A 22,678-nucleotide genomic window follows, 5' to 3' on the forward strand; every position below is an offset into this window, starting at 1 on the left:
CTACCAGTATTTCGGGCTGCTCATCTGGAAGGCTCTCCCACCACGCAGGTGGTAGGAGCGAGCTAATGGAAAAACCAAAATACACACACACACACACACACACACACACACACACACACACACACACACACAGTGAGCCCGCTACCAGGGGAGGAAGTTGTTTGGTCCAGTGAAGGGAGAAAGGATTTCTAGAAACAGCCTTCCCTTCTCTGGACTCCAACCAAAATTAGAACCCATTAACCACCATTAACTACAATGCCCATCTTAATAATAACTCTAGATTTCAAGTAACACTACATAAAATCTTAAACAAAGAAAATAGTTCCAAAGGTAACCAGTAGCTTCTTAATACAGGCACATGACTTTTCTGAGAAAATAAACTTGAGAGTTTCCACCTGAAGGACAGAAATCGTTGAGAGGCACCGTGCAAGCTTCACGCACCCCATCGTACACCCTGCGACAACACACTACATTTTCTCCCTCATTCTTCCTGTATTGCACCTGGACCTCTCCAGTAGCCAGTCTTCCTACCCTATCAACCTCTCCTTAAGCGCCTCCCTCTAACCTCAATTTCCTTATGTTTTCATTATTTGGTAAAATTACTTTACACTTAAAAAAATAAATATTTATGCAATAAAACCAGAAGAGAAAATAAATAAAACTCAAGTTAATTTGCTCTGCAGAGCTGTATGGAAGCGAGGAAGGTGCTCTTATTTAATCCCTCTCTGCCTTCCACACTCCTGTACATCTGCTTCCTGGGAAGTCTGGGGCCAGGGAAACGGCCCCGCACTCTTACTCCCCCGTAGGCCCTTGCGAGGCCAGAGTACAACCCAAGGGAGGAAGAGCTGGCAATGTTGTCATGAGCCAGGTGGCCAGTTCCTCCTGAGGTGAAGGTAGGTTCACTCGGTCTCTTCTCTACAGAAGAGACGTGTCCAAGAACTGAAAGGTTTCACAAGCCACTGAAGATACAACTAAGTCCAGTCCTGGGCTCCTCTGAGTGCTCATGGAGTGTGTGGGAAGAGAAAGGAATCAAGTAGCAGCATTCGAATACAGTCCTGGGTTACAGCCTGATGAGGTCTCCCCCTCCTCTGGGAGAGGTCGCGTTTCCGTGTTGGGAGGGAGGCGGGGAGGAGGCACGGCAGCTTAGACATTGGTGTCGGTCTCCTTCCCGGGCTGGATGCTGTTCATCTCCACGATGGGGCCTTTCTCGCCTCTGTCGGCCTCCCTCACCTGCCCTTCGAAAGCCCGGGTGATTTCCTCAAAAGTTCTGCCGCGGGTCTCAGGGACTTTGAAGAAGGTGAAGACCAAGAAGATAACAAGGAAGCCGGTGAAGATGATAAAAACGTAGGGTCCTAAATAGAACTAGTGAAAAGATACAAAAAAAAAGGAGTATCAGTGTTAAAGCTGGTCGTTCGTTGCCCAGCTCGTTTCCGTGCCATCTGTTTCGGGTAGGCTCCAAGACCTAACCTCTCCACACTTACCAAGAATGTTAAGGCTTCCTCAGAGATTTGCGGTGCCATTGCTAACTTACCAGATTTCTCTGCAATTTGGGGCCATTCTTTTTCCTCTTCATTAAAGTTCCCTGCTTCTCAATAGCTACTGAGTATTTTAGGACTTTTGAAGAATATTTTTAAAATCTGGGTTTCTGGGGCGCCTGGATGGCTCAGGTGGTTTAACGTCTGACTCTTGATTTTGGCTCAGGTCATGATCCCAGGGTCCTGGGACTGAGCCCCGCATTAGGCTCTGCACTTAGCATAGAGCCTGCTCAAGATTCTCTCTCTCTCCCTGTGCCCCTCCCCTGCGTGTGCTCTCTCGCTCTCACTCTCTGTTAAGTAGAATTTTTTTTTTAATGTTTTTTTATTTATTTCTAGGAAAGAGATAGAGACAGCATGAGCAGGGGAGGGTCAGAGAGAGAGGGAGACACAGACTCTGAAACAGGCTCCAGGCTCTGAGCTGGCAGTCAGCACAGAGCCCGACGCGGGGCTCGAACCCACGAACCGTGAGATCATGACCCAAGCGAAAGTCGGACGCTTAACTGACTAAGCCACCCAGGCGCCCCTCTGTTAAGTAGAATTTAAATACAACAAAATCAAATCAAATCTGGGTTTCTGAAAGAATCACAGAAATAGGAAATACTTTCCAGAAGTGCATGGCAAGTTCCTTTATTTAAGGGACCAACGCCAGGTCATTTTAGAATAGGAGCTGGCTCATCCATTCATTAACATCCCTTTGTTTAATGAGCCTTTAAGGTCTTGAAGTCATGAAGTGTTGATTTGGAATCCTTGGAGGCTTAAAATTATCACTGTTTCTAGGCAGGACTATGCCTGTAATCACCTCAGACTATTGGTCTTTTAGAAGCTCCCAGTTTTAGGTGCGTGGGTGGCTCAGTGGGTTAAGTGTCCAATTCTTGATCTCCCTCAGGTCATGAACTCATGGTTTGTGGGCTTGAGCCCCTCATCGGGCTCCGCACTGACAGCACGAAGCCTGCTTGGGATTTTCTCTCTTAGGGGACGGGGGGGGGGGGGGGCCCCGTTTTACCCTCCCGCTTGAATCCTTTTTTGCCAGCATTCCTTCTTTTTGTATATGCCATTGAACATGAGAAAGAAAAATCTGTTTTAAAACACTTGCTATCTAATCCTTTGGGGTGTCAGGAACCAGATTTTATTTTATTTTATTTTTTTATTTTTTTAAGGAACCAGATTTTAAACCTGTTGGCTTAGGTGAGCTGATTTTGAGACTGGCTGGGTGAGTTTCATTTTATTTATTTCTCTTTTGAAAGAGAGAGCGAGCGAGAAGTGGGGTTCAGCCGAAGTGGGGCTTGAGCTCACCTGATGTGGGAATCAAAATCATGAACCATGAGATCATGACCAAGGAAAGTCAGATGCTTAGCGACTGGGCCACCCAGGCGTCCCCTAGGGGGGTTTCATTTTATTTTATTTATGTATTTATTTTTTTTAAAATTTTTAAATGTTTTATTTATTTCTAGGAGAGAGAGAGAGACAGCGTGAGCAGGGAGGGTCAGAGAGAGAGAGGGAGTCACAGACTGAAACAGGCTCCAGGCTCTGAGCTGGCAGTCAGCACAGAGCCCGATGCGGGGCTCGAACCCACGAACCGTGAGATCATGACCTAAGCGAAAGTCGGACACTTAACCGACTAAGCCACCCAGGCGCCCCATCATTTTAATGTACTTACTGCAGCTGAAGGGAAGAGCAGCCCAACCAGAAAGTTGGAGGTCCAGTTGGAACAACCAGCCACCGCCATGGCAACCGGGCGGGGCCCCTGGCTGAAGAGTTCGGCCACAATAAACCAGGGAATGGGGCCGGGGCCAATTTCGAAGAAGGCCACGAAGACCAAGATAGCAGCAATACAGACAAAACTCATCCAGTTATAGTTATCCTGCGCGAGGAAGAAGCAAAGGAAAGTCAGTACTAAAGACCACACACAACACGGGTATGATCTAGCCTCCCAGAGAGGAGAGGGGGGCAGCCGAGCATTTAAGGCTCGGCGTCCTGGGGTACAGTGGAGTTACTGGACTTTTGAATCCTAGCCTTGTGGTCATTTCACACTGAGACCATTATTCCCCGTAAAATGGGGAGTAATTACTTTGAGATTTCTTTAAGCATTAAATTACATAAGGTATTTTACAAGCTATGTGTTACACAGATAGAAGAATTCGAGCAGCTTAATGACCTATCTCTGACGATCCACTTTTCTTAAAACTGGGCAGGTCACCTGTGTCACAGAGAGTCACCTGGTAACCTCTCCTACATCCCCGCCTCCCCCCTTCCCTCCCCTTCCCTCCCCTTCCCTCCAAGAGTACTCACCTTTAGTAACAAGGAGATGGTCATGAGGATGGAACAAAAAGCCATCCCTCCGAGGCCAATCATATGTAGAGTCCTCCTCCCTGCCCTTTCCACCAGAAACAGCTGTAAGGAGAACAATGTAGCATGCAATGTCTGCTCTCCCTTTCACGAAGGCGCTGCGTGGGCGAACTGAATCTGCCTTACCAACAGCAGGGTTCTCATTATTCTCACACTCCCCATTTTAGTTCCGAGCTAGAAGCATCCTACAGAGTCCCGTTCACACCTCCCTCTTTCTCACTCACTTCCTCTTTGCTTGTAGAGAGTGAAGCCCACTTACACCCATCGCTCAATAGCTCTTCTTTCCCGAAGAACAAGCTGGAAAGGTTTAGATGACGGTAGGAGGTGGGAGGACATGAAGCCCACCTTTGAACACGTGTGGTAGGAGTTCCTCTCCCCTGCCCCCAAACTAGCAAACCACCCAACTTACAGAGACAACGGTGAAGATGGTGTTAACCACGCCCGCCCCGATGGTGGCATAGATCGGCTCCCGGACACCCGCATCTTTGAAGATTCCTGTTGAGTAATAGAACACCTAATGGGAAACAAAAGATGGGATTTTGAAACAGCAGTGGTGCATCAACAGTTAAACAGAGAACACTCAAAAAATAAACTCGACTGTCTCATGAGGTTAGAGTCCTTCCTGGGGTCTTCTGTCTAATCACGGTATCTTTTCTGCAAATGAATGATCTTCTGTATCTTATCTCTAGTCGCTTCTTATTTCTGGTCAATTCTAGCTACTCGTTTCCATTTGTTCTTGTACGCTCATTCCTTTGGCTCCATTTAAGTCTCTTCTGTTTTTAGTCAACTTAGACCTAAAGGTTTAAGTCATATTAATTTTTCCAATTAAGCTTTTTTTGCTTGTTTAAAAAAAATTTTTTTTTTAGTATGACCTATATCCAGTGTGGGCCTCGAACTCATGACCCTGAGATCAAGAGTCAAATGCTCTTTGGGGCGCCTGGGTGGCTTAGTCGGTTAAGCGTCCGACTTTCGCTCAGGTCATGATCTCGCGGTTCGTGGGTTCGAGCCCCGAGTCGGGCTCTGTGCTGACTGCCAGCTCAGAGCCTGGAGCCTGTTTCAGTCTGTGACTCCCTCTCTCTCTGACCCTCCCCTGCTCACGCTGTCTCTCTCTCTCTCCTAGAAATAAATAAAAAATAAAAAAAACATTAAAAAAAAAAGAGTCAAATGCTCTTCAAACGGAGCCAGCCAGCAGCAAGCCCCTTAATAACCTTCTTTGATAGGTAAGTACCCTAACCCTGAAAACAGTGAGTGGTACACTGATACTGTAATTTGATAGTGAAGAAATTGAGGAGTAACCACAAGCCTGCTCATGTAATTAGAAGCAGAACTGGGGCTAGAATTCCTAGCTCTGGGTCCATCCCCATTGTTTTAGGAAATAACACCACTCTCTTTGTAACTTTATCCTATTCAGTAAGGTATTATTTAATGTGTACGGGTTTTATTATTTGCTTGACGCTGTGCTCAAACATACGGCTGTTACAACAACCACAGTTAAAGAGATGTCAAAATATTGGACTCAGACCTCAATGTAATAAGGGAACAGTACGGGACAGTATCTAGATCATGTAGGCTCAGTCCCTCAAGTTTGGGTCAAGAGTTTTATGATTTAATCCAGAGTGTTTGCCTCTATAGCAAAATTCGTCAGACTTTTTGACGAATAGATGTGTCTACACTGGGATTTACCTCTCAAGAAACGACTCTTACAACCTCAGATAGAGACGGTGTTTATTTGTTTTTTTCTAAAATAAGACTAAGGAGGGGCGCCTGGGTGGCTTAGTTGGTTAAGCGTCCGACTTTCGCTTAGGTCATGATCTTGCGGTTCGTGGGTTTGAGCCCTGCGTCGGGCTCTGTGCTGACTGCAAGCTCAGAGCCTGGAGCCTGTTTCGGTCTGTGACTCCCTCTCTCTCTGACCCTCCCCTGCTCATGCTGTCTCTCTCTCTCTCTCCTAGAAATAAATAAAACATTTAAAGAATTAAAAAAATAAATAAATAAAATAAGACTAAGGTTGTGTTTTTAATAAAAATTTTTTGGACGTTTATTTATTTTGAGAGAGACAGTATATGTGGGGGAGGGGCAGAGAGAGAGGGAGGAGGAATCCCAATCAGGCTCTGTACTGTCATCGTGGATATGGGATTCGGTCCCACAAACCATGAGATCATGACCTGGGCTGAAATCACGAGCCATATGCTCAACCGACTAAGCCAGCCAGGGGCCATAAGGCTGTGCTTTTGGGAACAGATCTGCAGGCTCTTGGCTGGTATAGTTGGTAGAACATGGGACTCTTGATCTCAGGCTTAGAGTTCAAGTCCCACAATGGGTACAGTTTACTTTAAAAACAAAAAGAAAAAAAGAAACCGAGGAGACTGGCTGGCTCAGTCAGTAGAGAATGCAGATCTTGATCTTGGGGTTCTGAGTTCAAGCCCCAGGTTGGGCGTTGAGATTAGTTAAAAATAAAATCTTAAAAAAAGAAAGGGAAGGTGGGAAAGGATTTGTAGTATCATCCCAATCAAAAACTGCTGTTCTAAAAGAGAAAGGCAGCTAAGACTGTTTAAAAAAATTCCAATAATATTATTTGATATATTTATTAAAAATTTAAAAAAAAAGTTTATTATTATTGAGACTGAAACACAGCATGAGCAGAGGAAGGGCAGAGAAAGGAGACACAGAATCCGAAACAGGCTCCAGGCGCTGAGCTGTCAGCACAGAGCCCAATGTGGGGCTCAAACCCACAAACCGTGAGATCATGACCTGAGCCAAAGTCAGACACTCTACTGACTGAGCCACCCAGGTGCCCCTCGAGGAAAGTTCTTACAGTCAAATTACTTTGCTATTTGCTGCCATCAAGCGGGCTTCAAGATAACACGTACATCATCTCAACCTACAAGCAGTTTTCCTCTGCTAGGTCAATACCACCCAACCTTTTACCCTCTGCCTTTTCCAAGGGAAATTAGAAAACTTTGTTTACTCAACAGGAGGCTGAAAAAGTGACTTTCATACATCATTTCCGGAAGTGGGAGGAGTCTGTCCTGCAGAGTGCTCATCTATCATCTGTAATTTTCCAGGAGTGGGCTTTTTCTGATCCTGCTTTATAGGACCCAGACTGGAGCCCAAATTATGCTTTCTGGGGGTACAAGTGAGGCCCCTAGGGTTCACAATTTAAGGAGGTGCTCATGCTTGGGACTACTGATTTGCACCTAGATGCCTCACTCTAGTCCCAGCCCTGCTGCTCTGGAAAGTCTTGAGAGTGTATTGTATTACAGTGGTTTTCTTAAATTAAAAAACAAACAAATATATATATATAATATATATTTTATATAATATACAAATATAAAATAAAAATAAATATATTATAAATAATACATTATACTACATAATATATATATTTTATGTATATTTTTAAGTAACCTCTACACTCCGATGTATATAAATATTTTATATATATAGATTTTTTAATGTTTACTTTTTATTTTTGAAAGAGAGATAGTGCGAGCAGGGGGGCAGTAGAGAGAGGGGGAGACACAGAATCTGAAGCAGGCTCCAGGCTCTGTGCTGTCAGCACAGAGCCTGATGTGGAGCTTGAACCCACAGACTGTGGGATCATGACCTGAGCTAAAGTCAGATACTTAACCGACTGAGCTACCCAGGCGCCCCTCTTCCCAATTTCTGATAGCACATCCTCCAACCCTGCATGAGAAGGCACTGCTATTTCAAACACAAGCAACCTTCTTGTGCGTTAGGGAGACAAGGCCCCTTGATTCTGATTTTAGTAGATCATGCTACAAAATGTGGATCGGGGCATGATCTCATGGTTTGTGAGTTTGAGACCCACTTAGGGCCTTCTGCTGTCCGTGTGGAGCCTGCCTCGGATCCTCTGTATCCACCCCTCCCCCACCCCCACAGCTCTATCTCAAAAATAAATAAACATTAAAAAAAAAGAAAAAAGACTGATAAGAAACTCTCAGGCATGAATCTGAAATTTAAAGAGGCGGGCCAGCAGTGTGTCTCAATTACAAATATTTCATCTGCAAATGGATAGAAGGTATGGGAATACCCTCTCTCGCTACAACTAAGACGCAAACGCTGGGGCTTTATAATGATTTTCAGACTGTAAAGTCCTGGGGGAAAGCCACTGCATGTAAATTCCAGGGTCTACTTTAGTCCTCTGGCTTCCGTTATCTTTGAGGACATCAAGATAAGATCGATCAGAGTTAGGGGGCACCTGGGTGGCTAAGTTGGTACCATGTCTGACTCTTGGTTTCAGCTCGGGTCATGATCTCACGGTTTGTGGGTTCGAGCCCTGCATTGGGCTCTGGCTGACACTGCAGAGCCTGCTTGGGATTCGGTCTCCTTCTCTCTGGCCCACTTGCGCTCACGCTCTCTCTCTCAAAATAAATAAAAAATTTTAAAAAGACGGACCAGAGTTAAAGACAATTGGAAATAAAAAATGAGAGGTCAGAGAGAGGATTCATGAAAAGTAGATACATGTGTAACGTTCTCTATCCTGAAACAAGTTTGGAAGAGGACAAATGGTCGCCAGGAATTCCAAGACTAAAGGTGGTGAGTTTTTTGTGTTAGTATTGTGTTAGTATTTCTTTTCCACATGGAAAACATGTGCTGCAGATAAAATCGTCAAGGAATGAAACAGGGGCACCTGGCTGGCTCAGTCAGAGGAGTGTGTGGCTCTTGATCTCAGAGTTGTGAGTTCGAGCCCCGCCTTGGGGGAAGAGATGACTTAAATAAATGAACTCTAATAATAAGAAAATAAAAAACAAAAGTAACTCAAAGCTTGGAGAAGCAACGTTTTTGGAGTGGCCGCCATGCGGCGAGTAGCGCAGGGAGGCGATGCCTGCGTTTGGCCTGGCACTCAGTGCTCGGGTGGGTTAAGTGCAGCGAGGGCCCGCAGGCGCGGAGCAGATACTCACTGCGTTGATTCCAGATAGCTGCTGGGAGAGCTGGAGCATGATGGAGATGATGATGGGCTGCTGGTAGCTGGGCAATCTGAAGAGCTCCAGCACCGTTGGCTGCTTCTCTTGGGCCATCCTAGCACTCTCTTCTTTCATCTCCTGGATGTCCTGAGTCACATCCGGGGTGCCCCACAGCCGTTGGAGGACTGGTGAAACAAGCAAACCCAGATAAAGCTAAGGTGCCGACTCAGCTTCCTTTTCCCTGTAACACAGCTGGGAAGAGGCCACGCGAGATGGGCCTTGGACAGGGCTCAGCAATTAGCATCTGTGCCTTTATCTGCTTCTCATCTTTTAAAAGATCTTCTTTATTTTTGAAAGGGGGGGGAGGAGCAGAAAGGGGGAGAGAGGATCTGTAGCAGGCTCAGCACTGACAGGATGACAGTGAGCCCCATGTGGGGCTCGAACTCATGAACTGCGAGATCGTGACAGGAAGTCTTTTATGCTCATCCCCTACCCCCCTTTTAATTCTCACGTCACTCTTTAGGGGTTGAGTCGAGGGGCGCCTGGGTGGCTCAGCCAGTTGAGCGTCCGACTGAGGCTTAGGTCATGATCTCACAGCCAGTGAGTTCGAGCTCTGCATCGGGTTCTGTGTCTCCTTCTCTCTCCACCCCTCCCCTGATTGAGCTCTGTCTCGCTCTCAAAAAGAAATAACCATTAAAAAGAATTTTACGAAAAAGAAAAGTATCTACCTTGAGAACATCAGGAAACTCTTCACTTGGGTTCTGAGGGGCAGGGAAGGAGAGGACAGAACATAGACCCACTAGCCGTGGCCTGAAACAAACCGCAACCTCAAGTTCCTACAGTGAGGGGGTGAAGGATACTCACTACTCTTAGCGCTCTCCTCTTCCTTTCTGTTAATGACCAAGAATCGAGGGCTCTCCGGGCAAAAGGGAAGGGCGGCGCTTTGTAGGATAGCTGGGACGATGGTGAAGCCCAAAAGCAGAGGCCACAGCTCTTCTGTACCCAGGATGACTTTCAGGCCGAAGATCTGGAAGCCAAAGAGGATCCTATAAATCTGATCCTTTCTAAGCCACAGGCTGATTAAAAGAGAAATTCAGAAAATCCTCCATTCTTTGACTACAGGAAAAAGACAAACTCTGTTTCGTCCCCTTTCTCTAACCTCCCTGCTGCCTGTGAGCTATGGTAAATAGTTGTGAAACTTACACAGCTGATTACATGCTACAGATTCAGGAGTACTTTACGTTACCTCATTTAACAAGCCATGAAACTAATATTCGGTAAGTACCTGAGCCACCAGGATCCCGATGACGATGCCCAGCTGGTTGAGAGTGCCAAAGGCCCCCCGCAAGGCGGTAGGTGAGATCTCGCCAATGTAGATGGGCACAAAGCCTGTGCAGAGGCCACAGAAAAGGCCAATAATCAACCGGCCCAGGATCAGCATTTCAACTGATGTCGCTATTTTGCAGAACCCCATAAGGCAGCCACCCAGGATAGCCAGTAGGTTGACGATCAGCATTGAATTGCGCCTGAAAGGTTAAATGAAAACAAAACAAAACAAGAAAACGAAGAGAAATTAGCAAAATAGGCCCCGCCCCTCTCCTTCTTTCCTTATACCCTTCTCCAGGCTCATGTACCTTCTCTTTTTGGGGTAACTTTTCCTTTTTCTGTTACCAGAACATTTCTAATTTTTTTTTAAATGTTTTATTTATTTTTAGGAGAGAGAGAGAGACAGCGTGAGCAGGGGAGGGTCAGAGAGAGAGGGAGTCACAGGCTGAAACAGGCTCCAGGCTCTGAGCTGGCAGTCAGCACAGAGCCCGATGCGGGGCCCGAACCCACAAACCGTGAGATCATGACCTAAGCAAAAGTCGGATGCTTAACCAACTAAGCCACCCAGGCGCCCCTTATCAGAACATTTCTAGTTGGGATAACCAGGATTGATGGTTCTTACACCTCTGTGTGCAGAAAACTCATCTAGAGAACTTGTTTAAGATTCTCCTAAGCCCCAGCTGTAGCCAGAATGTAGTAAGCACAAAGGCCAGCAGTTCCCAAAGTTGTCCACCAACTGACAGCATCGGTTAAAGATTCGCAAGAAATTAAAATGGTCCCACCCGGGGTGCCTGGATGGCTCAATTGGTTAAGCGTCTGACTTAAGCTCAGGTCATGATCTCATGGTTCATGGGATCGAGCCCCACGTCGGGCTCTGTGCTGACAGTGAGCTCAGAGCCCGGAGCCTGTTTCAGATTCTGTGTCTCCCTCTCTCTCTGATCCTCCCCTGCTCATGCGTCCTCTCTCTCTCTCAGAAATAAATAAAAAAACAAAAAAATTTAAAATGGTCCCACCCACCCAATTTAGTGAATCATTGGGGCCAACTCTGGGGTGGAGCCCAACAATCTGGTCCCAAGAACAGTGCAGGTGATTTCATTCAAAGATAAGGTTTGAGAGCTGCAGCCCTGGGCAATTCTGCTACAGCTGGTCCAACACACTCTAGAGAACATTTTGGACCAGTACGGATCTCTTTATGCTTCCTACTACATCTTGTTTTGTTTTTTATTTTTTTTTAATGTTGTATTTATTTATGAGAAAGAGAGAGAGAGAGAGAGAGAGAGAGAGAGAGAGACAGCGTGAGCAGGGGAGGGTCTGAGAGAGAGAGGAAGACAGAATCCGAAGATAGGGGCTCTGAGCTAGCTGTCAGCACAGAGCCCGATGCAGAGCTCGAACCCACGAACCACGAGATCATGACCTGAGCTGAAGTCGGATGCTTAACTGACTGAGCCACCCAGGCGCCCCTGCATCTTGTTATAATGTACTTGCTTCGATGTCACTAACAAGTAACAAAGATAGATTCCAGACAAATGTTTTTCTATTTGTAAAAAGTAGACCGCCTTTCAGCTCTCCTTCTCTAAGGCTAACCTGTGAGGAGGCCATTAACAATTGAGAGCCAGTGTAAAATAATAAATTGCTGCATGTATGTGTTAGGCGTGGGAGGCAAAGCCACTGGAATAGCTAAAGGAAGACACAGTAAGAGATTAACACTGGAAAATTACCGCAGATGTTGGGAAGAACCAGATCTACGATTCTTCCCTTGGGAGGTCTGCTGATATTACCCAGGGGAGTTTTGAAACATCGATACTTTAGGGACATCTTAAAGATTCTCAGATCATCTTTTTTTTTTTTTTTTTTAATTTTTAATGTTTATTTATTTTTGAGACAGAGAGACAGACAGCTTTAAGTAGGCGAGGGGCAGAGAGACACAGAATCCAAAGCAGGCTCCAGGCTCTGAGCTGTCAGCAAAGAACCCGACACAGGGCTCAAACCCATGAATGCGAGATCATGACCTGAGCTGAAGTTGGGTGTCGGGCACCAGGGCACCCAACCCACTGAGCCACCCAGGAGCCCCCAGGAGATCTTAAAGGTACACCCCAAGCCATCCCTTATCCTCACTTTTACCTTTCTCTGCATTCCTTTCCCTGGGTCCCCACCACCCTCTAGGTGTTATTCCAAGAACAATTGGAAGAAAGTCATGTGAATTGGGAGGTCCACTTTAAAATTTCAATGACTTTAGGAGATAAAAGATGGCCTCAAAAATGCAAGCCAAACAATTATCAAATAAAATGGGTTGCTTTAATTTTTTAAAAAGTTGAATTTCCATTTGTGTTTCCAGGACATCTAATTAGCAAACTCAATGGCTCCTCCCCCAGAATACTGGAAGTATTCTGCTAAGACATTGTGTTAAGGGTGAGGGGGAATGTCAGTTCAGTTATTTGGCCATTGTCCACATTTGCCACAGACCAAGGATTACAGAATGTTTCCTCCCAACTGGCTTTGTAAAATAATGAAAACCTTTGCGTGAAACCCCAGAGTTCTTAAGACAAGCAAACAACTTCTGACCTGGTAAATAGAACAGATTTCTGGGAAATTGCACTTTATTAGAGAATCCTGAATTAGTTTATGCCGGACTGCCAGAGGCTAATCTCTTGAAGGGCAGCTTCAAGCAAGGGCAGTCCTGTTCTTTTTTTCTTTTTTTAATTTTTTAACGTTTTTATTTTTATTTTATTTTTATTTTTTTATTTTTTTTAAATATTTTTGTTTATTTCTAGGAGAGAGAGAGAGAGACAGTGTGAGCAGGGGAGGGTCAGAGAGAGAGGGAGACACAGACTCTGAAACAGGCTCCAGGCTCTGAGCTGTCAGTCAGCACAGAGCCCGACGCGGGGCTCGAACCCACGAACCGCGAGATCATGACCTAAGTGAAAGTCGGACGCTTAACCGACTAAGCCACCCAGGCGCCCCACGTTTTTATTTTTTATTGAGAGACAGAGTGAGAGAGAGGGCATGAGCATGGGAGGGGCAGAGAGAGGGGGAGAGAAAGAATATGAAGGAGGCTCCAGGCTCTTTGCTTTTCAGCACAGAGCCTGATGCAGGGCTCGAACTACAAACCTCACAAACGGTGAGATCATGATCTGAGCCACCCACGTGCCCCAGAGCAGTCCTATTCAGTGCACCCTGGACTAAGCTTGCCTTGGTCAGATTTGGGGATGCTTTCATTCAAATGCATCATCAATTCCCTATCCCCTTCCCTTTTTTTTTTTTTTAAAAGTGTTTATTTCTGAGAGAGAGAGAGAGAGAGAAAGACAGTGTGAGCAGGGGAGGGTCAGAGAGAGAGGGTCAGAATCTGAAACAGGCTCCAGGCTGTGAGCTGTTAGCACAGAGCCCAACGTGGGGCTCGAACCCAGGAACCATGAGATCATGACCTAAGCTGAAGTCGGACGCTCAACTGACTGAGCCATCCAGGCGCCCCAATCCCCCACTTTATAAAAGTTTTTGTTTACTTATGAGAGAGAGAGAGAGTGCGTGCTAGTGGGTGAGGGGCAGAGAGAGGACAGAGGATCCTCCCGAAGCTGGCTCTGTCCTGACAGCAGCAAGCCCAGATGTGGGGCTTGAACTCACGAACCATGAGATCTTGACCTGAGCCAAGGTCAGATGCTAAACTGAATGAGCCCCCCAGGTGCCCCATCGCCTCCCCATCCTAATTCTCAATACCTATTCTCAATGCAACTGGCGCAGCACCTTCTTTGCCCAGTTTCTAGTCAATACCTGCCAAAGCGGTTGACAAAGAGTCCAACGGAGAAGGAGCCAATCATCCCACCAATGGAGAAGATGGCCACCGCCAAAGACCAGAGGGACGTCAGTAACACCTCGTCGGGGAGGTTATTCAAGTTCCCCTTCGACCTCTCAACCAAAGTGTGATTGAGAAAGTCCTTTATGATCTGCAAATTAAAATGGGTGGTGGGCAGACAGACCGTTACAGTTGAATGAGAGAAGGGACAAATATGGCGGACCTTCTCCACCCTAAGAAAACAGCATTACGATTACTTTATAGGTAGAGAATCAAGAAAGTGAATAGATGGGGTTGGAAGAGACCCAGATCATATTGGAGTTCATGGTAGCTCTGCAAAGAACAACTTTGATCTGTCCTGAAAATCCCAGTAGGTAGTAGCACTGATATTCAGGGCCTACCCCAGGCGCTCCCCTAAGAACTCTCCACCTCCCCATTCTCCCACCATCATGGCAGGGCGAAAGGAGGATGGGTCCAGTCAAGGGTTTAGGGAGCAACAAAGCGTTCTGCTTTCAGTATTCATCTAGACTTCCCCACCAAAAATATTCTGCCTCTTCAGCCTTAGCCAAGCTAGACAACAAGTTTGACTGAAATTCTTCATTCTTGAAGTCCTCCTTAAAGGAATCATTTCCCTATTCCGAATTCTAACTTAACTCTTAACTCTAGTTTCTGGCACTCACCATCTCGGGAGCATTGATGACTCCGGTGTTGTAGCCAAACTGGAAAGAGCCTATTGTAGCAATGGAGATGGCAAAGATCAGAGGCGCCGTGACCTGGGGTGGGGTTGGGAGGTGGGGAGAGAAGGGGAAAACCAGTTCTTAAAACTCTTGACTGATGTATTAGGAGCACTCGACTACGAGCAGTATGCAAAGAACAAAAACTTATTGAAATTCAGGTAATGAACGGGAAACACAAAACAAGAGGTTACACTGAAGAACTTCTCCAGAGCTCTGCACGAAATGGTGCAAACTTGAGAGAAGTGGCAAGAAAATTTGGGAAGAAAGTTAAGGAAACTTTAACCTATTGGTTTGAAAGTATTAAAAAAAAATTGTCCCAGATAAAAGCAAGCATAGGGGCACCTGGGTGGCTCAGTCGGTTAAGTGTCTGACTTTGGCTCTGGTCATCATCTTGCGGTTTGTGGGTTCCAATCCCACGTCGGGCTCTGTGCTGACAGCTCAGAGCCTGGAGCCTGCTTGGGATTCTGTATCTCTCTCTCTCTCTCTCTCTCTGCCCCTTCCCAGCCCATGCTGTCTCTGTCTCTCTCAAAATAAATAAACATTAAAAAATAAATAAAAGCAAGCACAGAACTGCAGGGAAAGACAGTGTGGGGGTTCCTCGAAGTGGATTACTTTGAAAACAGATCCAGTGTTGTCTCTTCCATCCCCTGGATCCCACAGGCGCCCAGAGTGGTGGTGTCCTCATTGCTGGGCTATTCTTACCTTTCAGGGATAATGTGATCTACAGAATCTACCCACAGGTATCCTGGTCCCGTTTGAAATTCTTCCTGTTTACTTGCTAACGTACCGCTGCCCCCACCCAGCAGGGGGAGCGCACTAGTTCCCTCCCAGCCAAACCTAGGGAGACGAAGTGGGGAGGAGGGAGTCGTCTCCACCTTGCTGGAGCAATCCCAGTGTTCTCTGCATTTCCAGCTCGAGGAAGCCTGATGTTAAAGCCTGAGGACTTCTCTGCAGCACTGCCCCAGCCCTTCTTTCCTTCAACTCCCTCCCCGTCCGATTAGACAAAGTGGCTGGCTTGGAGTTTCTCTGAGCTGACCTTGTACCCTAGGCAACTAGGCCTAAGTACCCGGGGTGCCCCCGCCCGCCCCGCACACAGCTCTTTCTGCTTAATCCTTTCCCCATCAGTAAGCGCCTCTTCTTTTCTGCCTCACCTCATCATTTGTTATCCTGAGAGCCTTTTCCGCTCCCTCCCCATTTTTTCTTCCCTTCTCGTACTTCATGTATTTTCCAATGAGTTTACCTTGGTGACGATGCTTTTCTCCTTGCCGATACTGCATACGTACCAGACAATGACCGATTAGTGGGTCGTGCACCTCGCATCACAGCCACCATAAGGGCCGCGGGATTCTATCTCCTTAGTATCCAGGAACTCCTATAGCTTTTGGGCGGACGGCTGCACACTGACCCAGGCCCCCCAGAACCAAACCCAGGTCCTTTCAAGGTCTAATGCTTCCCGAGGAATCTCTGCGCTGGCTCAGAGACCCACACTGGTCATCAACACAGCCAGGCAGCCTGGAATACTCAACCATCTCATCCTCACATCCTCAGGGCACGTGATTATGTAAAACAAAATGAAAACACAGGAAAACTGACACACACACACACCGCTTCTCGAGGTGTCCTTCCCTACGATGGGAAGGTGAGTGGGATGGAGAGAAATCCTTTAGAGGCTGTGACATCCAAAGAGAAGTGGCCAAACTGTGGCACTGCAGGCTGGAGAAGAAGCGAAAAGGCCCGAAGATGGCTCGGTGACTTAGAATAAAACACAGCACAGCCATCACCATGAAGTGGGGCCTTTCCTAAGGCCCGGTAATTTGTACCCCGCAGGCGCAAAAATAACGGCTAATCGTATCATTCTTACCTTATATGTCCCCATGGCCCTAATTTAATTCGTTTCCAGTCTTCAATGAAGATCTAGGACTGGGATCCCAGAGCCACCTCTTCCAGGCAACAAAACCTCCAAAATGTCCTTCTGGGCAGCAAGTTTCTCTCCAGGTCCGCAGGACCCACGTCCCCCTCACTCTTCCAGTTGGAGCCCGCCGGCTTACTTATTTATAATCTCTGCAAAGGGTGGAGCCTCCGAGGGAGACAAGCCCCCCCCCGCCCCACCCCACACCCGCCTCTAGTGATCCCGTGACCTCTCGGAATTTTGTGACCTCAAACTCTACCCCCACCCTAGGCAACAACTCCCTCCCCCTCTTCGTTTCAAAACCACATCCTTCACGCTCCCCACTCCGTTTTTTAAGCTCGTCCTCCTTCCCTCTTCTAATAGCCGCTATGTAGCCTCTTAGTTTCACAGACAAAATGCTACCAGAAAAGGCTGGAGGGAGGGCAAATACACTTTACTTCTCGCTCTCGCATCTGCTGGGAATTAAATTAATGTATAAAGAGAATAAATGCTATTTATATAAGGCAAAGTCGACTGGGTGCTACTATCTGAGAGTTAAGGTTGCCTGAAGGAGTGTAAGCAGAAAGATTCATAATGCTATGAATTTATCAGCTGCTTTTTGATTACAAGCTAGGTCTACAATCTTGAAGGGGAAGGAAGGGCAGTCTGAGAGAAGAAAAGCAAACAAGGGAAGAATTGGGCCAGGTTTTGGCTCTCCTTGTCATCGGATTAGCACAATCTCTCCTGGGGGGAAGAAAACCAGAGTATCTGGGAGCCAGACCAACTCCCCTGGGGTGCAAGAAGGAGAGAATCTACTGCCTGTGGGATACGATCCAAACTTCTTGATTTGGCATTCACCATAGCACCCATTCTGAATCCTACCCATTCCACAATGCTTTGCCTCAGGTTTATAGCGTCTAGAGACGGAACAATCACCAAATTCAGTTAAACGCATAATTGCTGCGCACGCACTACACGTCAGATGCTCTCCAAGAAGTTGGGGACTCCTTGGTTATGGAGGACAAAAAAAGGTCCTAGCTTTTAAGGAATTTATAGCATTTCCCTTCTTCCACTCACCAAACAAAAGAGGGACAAGCCCAACTGGTTCTTACACAACTGGAGAGAATGATCAATAGCCTATTAATTACAGACTGTGAATTTCTTGAAAGAAAAGAGTGAGAGAAGTATCTGATTACTAAGCCATACGAGAAAATTGAGCGAGATGAGTAGGGAAAACAGATAAGAAAAACGTGCACAGAGGAAGATGAAGGATAATGAGAGCAGAGAGAGAAGAGGCTCCAGGTGAGAGTAAACAAAGAAAACAATTTAGGTCTGATTCAAGAGTTGGGTGAGAGATAGTATCGAGGCTTTGCTGGGGCGGGGGAGGTATCAATGGTCAAATTCCTAAGGCCCGGTAATTTGTAGCCTAGCAACTCCTTCACTTTGGGGGCCGAGGGTGTGTAGGGACAGAGCACAGTAAATAGGCATAATTTTTCTAGTTGGTTAACTGGTGGAAGTGCATCTCTCTTTGGGGTTTTGGCTGAGCGCCTAGAATTCAAACTGATGCTACTGGACCCGGAACAAACCAGGTTATGATGTCTCTCTCTTTTTCTAAAACGAGGAGATCTTCTAAATCGGACTGTTGGCTGAGTATGAGTGAAACGTGACATTCAAGAAACCCTTCCCTGAGGTCACACTTCCCTTCCCCCACCTCACTCCTGTCCTTCCTGGAAACTCTGAGCCTAAAGGCCCCTTTAGTTACCACAGCAACTGAATTTAGTAGCCAAAGGACAAAGAATATCCTGCACGGCATTGAGGTCCAATAGAAATAAAATCCAAGCACTTATGTAATATAAAATTTGCTTGGAGCCACATTAAAAATTTTTAAAGAAACAAGACAGATGAATAATTTAAATAATTATTTCATTTGACCCACTATAGCCAAAATATTATCATTTCTGTATGACATCAATCTAACAATTATTACTAAGGTAGTTTACTTTTTCCTCCCTAATAAGTCTTTGAAATTCAGTGTATATTTCACATTTATAATACATCTCCATTTTAGCCTCTACATGTTCTACAGTTAAAAGTAATACGGCATCGATCAACAAAGTTGTGTTTGATGGGAAAATTTTTTAAATTTCTCCAATTTTAAATCATGAGCCACATGTAAACAGTCAATACCTATGTGAGGCTCATGGCTGGACCTTCAACTTATGGTCAGAAGCCCGTGATAGGCTGTTTTCCTCTGGTCTTTTTTATGTTCTTTCTTTTCATTTAAATTTAAGTTAGTTAACATATAGTGTAGTAATGGTTTCAGGAGTAGAACCCAGTGCTCATCTCAACAAATGCCCTTCTTAATACCCATCACCCATTTAGTCCATCTTGCCACCCACCTCCCCTCTGGCAACCCTCAGTTTGTTCTCTGTATTTAAGAGTTTCTTATGGTTTACCTCCTTCTGCATTTTTATCTCATTACTTTTTTTTTTGTTTTGTTTTGAAAAATCACATTGTTGCTTTTTTTAAAAAAATTATTTTTTAATTTACATCCAGGTTAGGGAGCACATAGTGCAACAGTATTTTCAGGAGTAGATTCCTTAATGCCCCTTCCCTATTTAGGCCACCCCTCCCCCCACAACCCTTCTGTTTGTTCTCCATATTTAAGAGTCTCTTATGTTTTGTCTCCCTCCCTGTTTTTACATTATTTTTGCTTCCCTTCCCTAATGTTCATCTCTTTTGTATATTAAAGACCTCATATGGGTGAAGTCATATACTATTTGCTTTTCTCTGACTAATTTTGCTTAGCATAATACCCTCTAGTTCCATCCACACAGTTGCAAATGGCAAGATTTCATTCTTTTTGATTGCCGAGTAATACTCCACTTTAGATATAAACCACATCTTCTTTATCCATTCACCCATCGAAGGACATGTGGGCTCTTTCCATACTTTGGTATTGCTGATAGCGCTGCTATAACACTGGGGTGCATGTGCCCCTTTGAAACAGCACACCTGTATCCCTTGGATAAATCCCTAGTAGTGCAATTGCTGGGTCGTAGGGTAGTTCTATTTTTAATTTTTTGAGGAACCTTCACACTGTTTTCCAGAGTGGCTGCACCAGGTTGCATTTCCATTTATCTTATTTCTTATCTTTGCTTTTATTTATTATTTGTCTTGGCTCTAAATTACTTTATCTTTTCTTTCCTCTTCTCCCTAGGCTTAGTATAATTTTTTTTTTTTTTTTTTTTTTTTTTTTTTGGAGACAGAGAGAGACAGAGCACAAGTGGTGAGGGGCAGAGAGAGAGGGAGACACAGAATCTGAAACAGGCTCCAGACTCTGAGCTGTCAGCACAGAGCCCGACGTGGGGCTCGAACCTACAAACCGTGTGATCATGACTTGAGCCGAAGTCGGACGCTCAACCGACTGAGCCCCCCAGGCACCCCTGGTATAATTCTTCTTGAATGTTTTGCCAGGGCAAATGGCGCGAGCAAAAGTGAAAAGCAGGTGTGTAACCTCCCCCCCACCCCCCCGCCTTCGTTTATTCAGGGCGGGCTCCAGTGTGATTCCAGATCACAGGTTTTGCCTCAGTAATTCCAACGGTTAATGAAACAGCAAATGTAATTGTGAAGGCGCAGGATTACACGTCCCAAATTAATGTGTGCAAAACAGCTATGAAGAAAGCTAAGACTGCAGGTTAAGTTTTGGAATTAATTCTGTAGAATATTTTCTTCTTAGTGAAAAAAGAGGGTGGGTAAGAGGGAGAGAGAGGAGAAACCTAATTTGTCTGGGTCACTCAGGCTGAGAAAATTGCCTTAAAAAAAGTTAAGACTAGGGACAGAGCGCATTCTACTTCTGGCAGTACGTGTACTTTTTTTCTTAAAGGTTACACCTGGAATTAAACTGAATCTCAAGAGTGTAAAAGCGTGCTGACATATTGAGGCAAACTCTTTTTGAGGAAGAGGGACCTAACAAACTCCTGACCAGAAAGCAGTCAGCGCTGGGCTTATCCCCAGAGTAACAGACAACCAAGTTAGGCAATCCTCACCCTGGGCGATAGATAACAGTTGCTCAATACATCTGCATGTTGGTATGTTTTAGGGGGAGATGGGTTGGTTGATTGGTGTCTTCAAGACACTTTGAGAGTGGGTCCCACTAGATTCCCAACGCGAGTTAGTCAGGAGTTACAGCTCTGGTGACTGATTTGGGGATTACGCTAGGGAAGGCCAGCAGGGTAACTGCCCTAAAACATGTATCCTGCATCACTGGATTGCTGTGGGAAGTTCTTCCATCCTTCCTGAAAACAAAAGAGGAAGTGTGGTGGATACATCTGAAAATGGGACAGACTGGGGAGAAATGTTATAAAATTCCCACCTCATTGTTTAATGGAGGTCTGCTAAGAAGAAAGTAATAAATGAAATAATGGCCTGAAATCTCTTAATTCCAAACACAGGTACCTGCAGACGGTAAATCTCAATCCCAGCCTCTTGCTAGTCGGCCAGAGGCTGTTTGCTAGTGTGATAACTGAGCTGGAAAACAAACAAACCAAAAAAATCCTGAAATCACGATGAGACTTTAAATACATAGAGTTAAAGACAGAGAAAAAAACCTGCTTTTTTCACAGGACAGTATAAATGGCATTTCAAAGCTCACAAAAAAGCTAAAGACTAAAGACTGCCAGAGTTAATTCTACTCTGTGCTTTGCGTTTATAATTTTCCTCAGAAAGAACAACTTTTGCTGCAGCCTGTTATTTTCTAATCTTCTACCAGGTGAAGTGTTCTCAGAGTTGATTCTGAATCTGAAAACACCAAAGAAAATACAGGGTAAAGAGAAAAAATTTGAGAAATGTTGATTTTCTTGTCTAAACTGGGTTTCAACCATCCATCACTCCAGTTGATCTTGAAGCACCTAATCCCAGCTCTCAGACCCTTATCACTGCCCCTTCCTCGGATTTCCTTCGAATATCAACGCATCCCCCACCAGAGCTAGAGGAATTACACTAAATCGAAACCTTAATTGGATCATTCTCCTACTCAAATATCTTCAATGGTTATTGAATGAAGTCTAGATCAGTGCTGTCCAGTAGAAACATAACATGAGCCACATATGAAATTTAAAATTTTCCAGTAGTCACGTTTAAAAAGAGCAAGAAGAAATAAGTTAATTTCAATATAATATTTTATTTAACCTAATATATACATATACCAAATATTATCATTTCAACCTGTAATTAATAGAAAAGTGATTAATGAGATATTTGACTCTTTTTTTGTTACTAGATCTTTTTTTTTTGTTGTTACTAGATCTTTAAAATCCAATCTGTATTTTGCACTTACAGCACATCTTAATTGGGACACTAAATTTTCAACAACTGAGGTGAAATGATGAAGTTGTGTTTGAGAAAAACATTTTATAGTACTTCTAATTTTTTTACACTGCTTCAATTTTTTAAAAAATTGCTTCTGTCATCTTCCTTCCTTCCTTCCTTTGTTTCTTCCTTCCTTCTTTTCTTCCTTCCTTCCTTCCCTTCTTCCTTTCTTCCTTTCTTAATGTAATATCTATGCCCAACATAGGATTTGTAACCAAAACCCCAAGATCAAGAGTTGCATGCTTTACTGACTGAGCCAGCCAGGTGCCCCAACACTTCTTCAGTTTTTAAATACAAACTTAAATGAATTAAAATAGGATGAAATTAGGGGCGCCTGGGTGACTCGGTCAGTTAAGCGTCTGACTTCGGCTCAGGTAGTGATTTCATGGTTTGTGGGTTCGAGCCCCGCGACGGGCTCTGTTCTGACAGCTCAGAGCCTGGAGCCTGTTTCGGATTCTTTGTCTCCCTCTCCCTCTGACCCTTCCCTGTTCATGTTGTCTCCCTCTCTCAGAAATAAATAAAAAACATTAACAAATTTTTTTAAATGGGATGAAATTAATACTTAAACTCCTCAGTCACACTAGGCACATTTTAAGTAGATCTCTTCGCCCAAGCCAAACTAAACCAACTGTCAGTGTTTGAACAGGCCCAATGACCTGTTCATCTCTATCCTTTACTACATCCTTTATAATAAACGGGTAAATGTGAGTGAATGTTTCTTTGAGTTCTGTGAGCTGCTCTAGCAAATTAATCAGATCCAAGGA

The 22,678-nt window shown here is 45.0% G+C and overlaps 1 protein-coding gene across 1 annotated transcript; it reads right to left on the reverse strand.

The window, feature by feature from the left end:
- Window positions 1–322: 322 nt before the first annotated feature.
- On the reverse strand, window positions 323–16,695 carry SLC2A3 (solute carrier family 2 member 3). The gene is made up of 10 exons (XM_039220642.1): window positions 16,518–16,695; window positions 14,600–14,692; window positions 13,898–14,070; window positions 10,092–10,332; window positions 9,671–9,833; window positions 8,804–8,991; window positions 4,291–4,395; window positions 3,825–3,926; window positions 3,193–3,396; window positions 323–1,362 (listed from the first exon to the last, which is right to left on the reverse strand). The coding sequence occupies exons 1-10, from the start codon at window positions 16,530–16,532 to the stop codon at window positions 1,144–1,146; spliced, it is 1,503 nt and encodes a 500-aa protein (XP_039076573.1). The 5' UTR covers window positions 16,533–16,695; the 3' UTR covers window positions 323–1,143.
- Window positions 16,696–22,678: the final 5,983 nt, after the last annotated feature.

The sequence above is a fragment of the Hyaena hyaena genome, unplaced genomic scaffold, assembly GCF_003009895.1.
Source record: "Hyaena hyaena isolate Hyena2069 unplaced genomic scaffold, ASM300989v1 scaffold_909, whole genome shotgun sequence".
In the NCBI taxonomy this organism is placed as follows: Eukaryota; Metazoa; Chordata; class Mammalia; order Carnivora; family Hyaenidae; genus Hyaena; species Hyaena hyaena.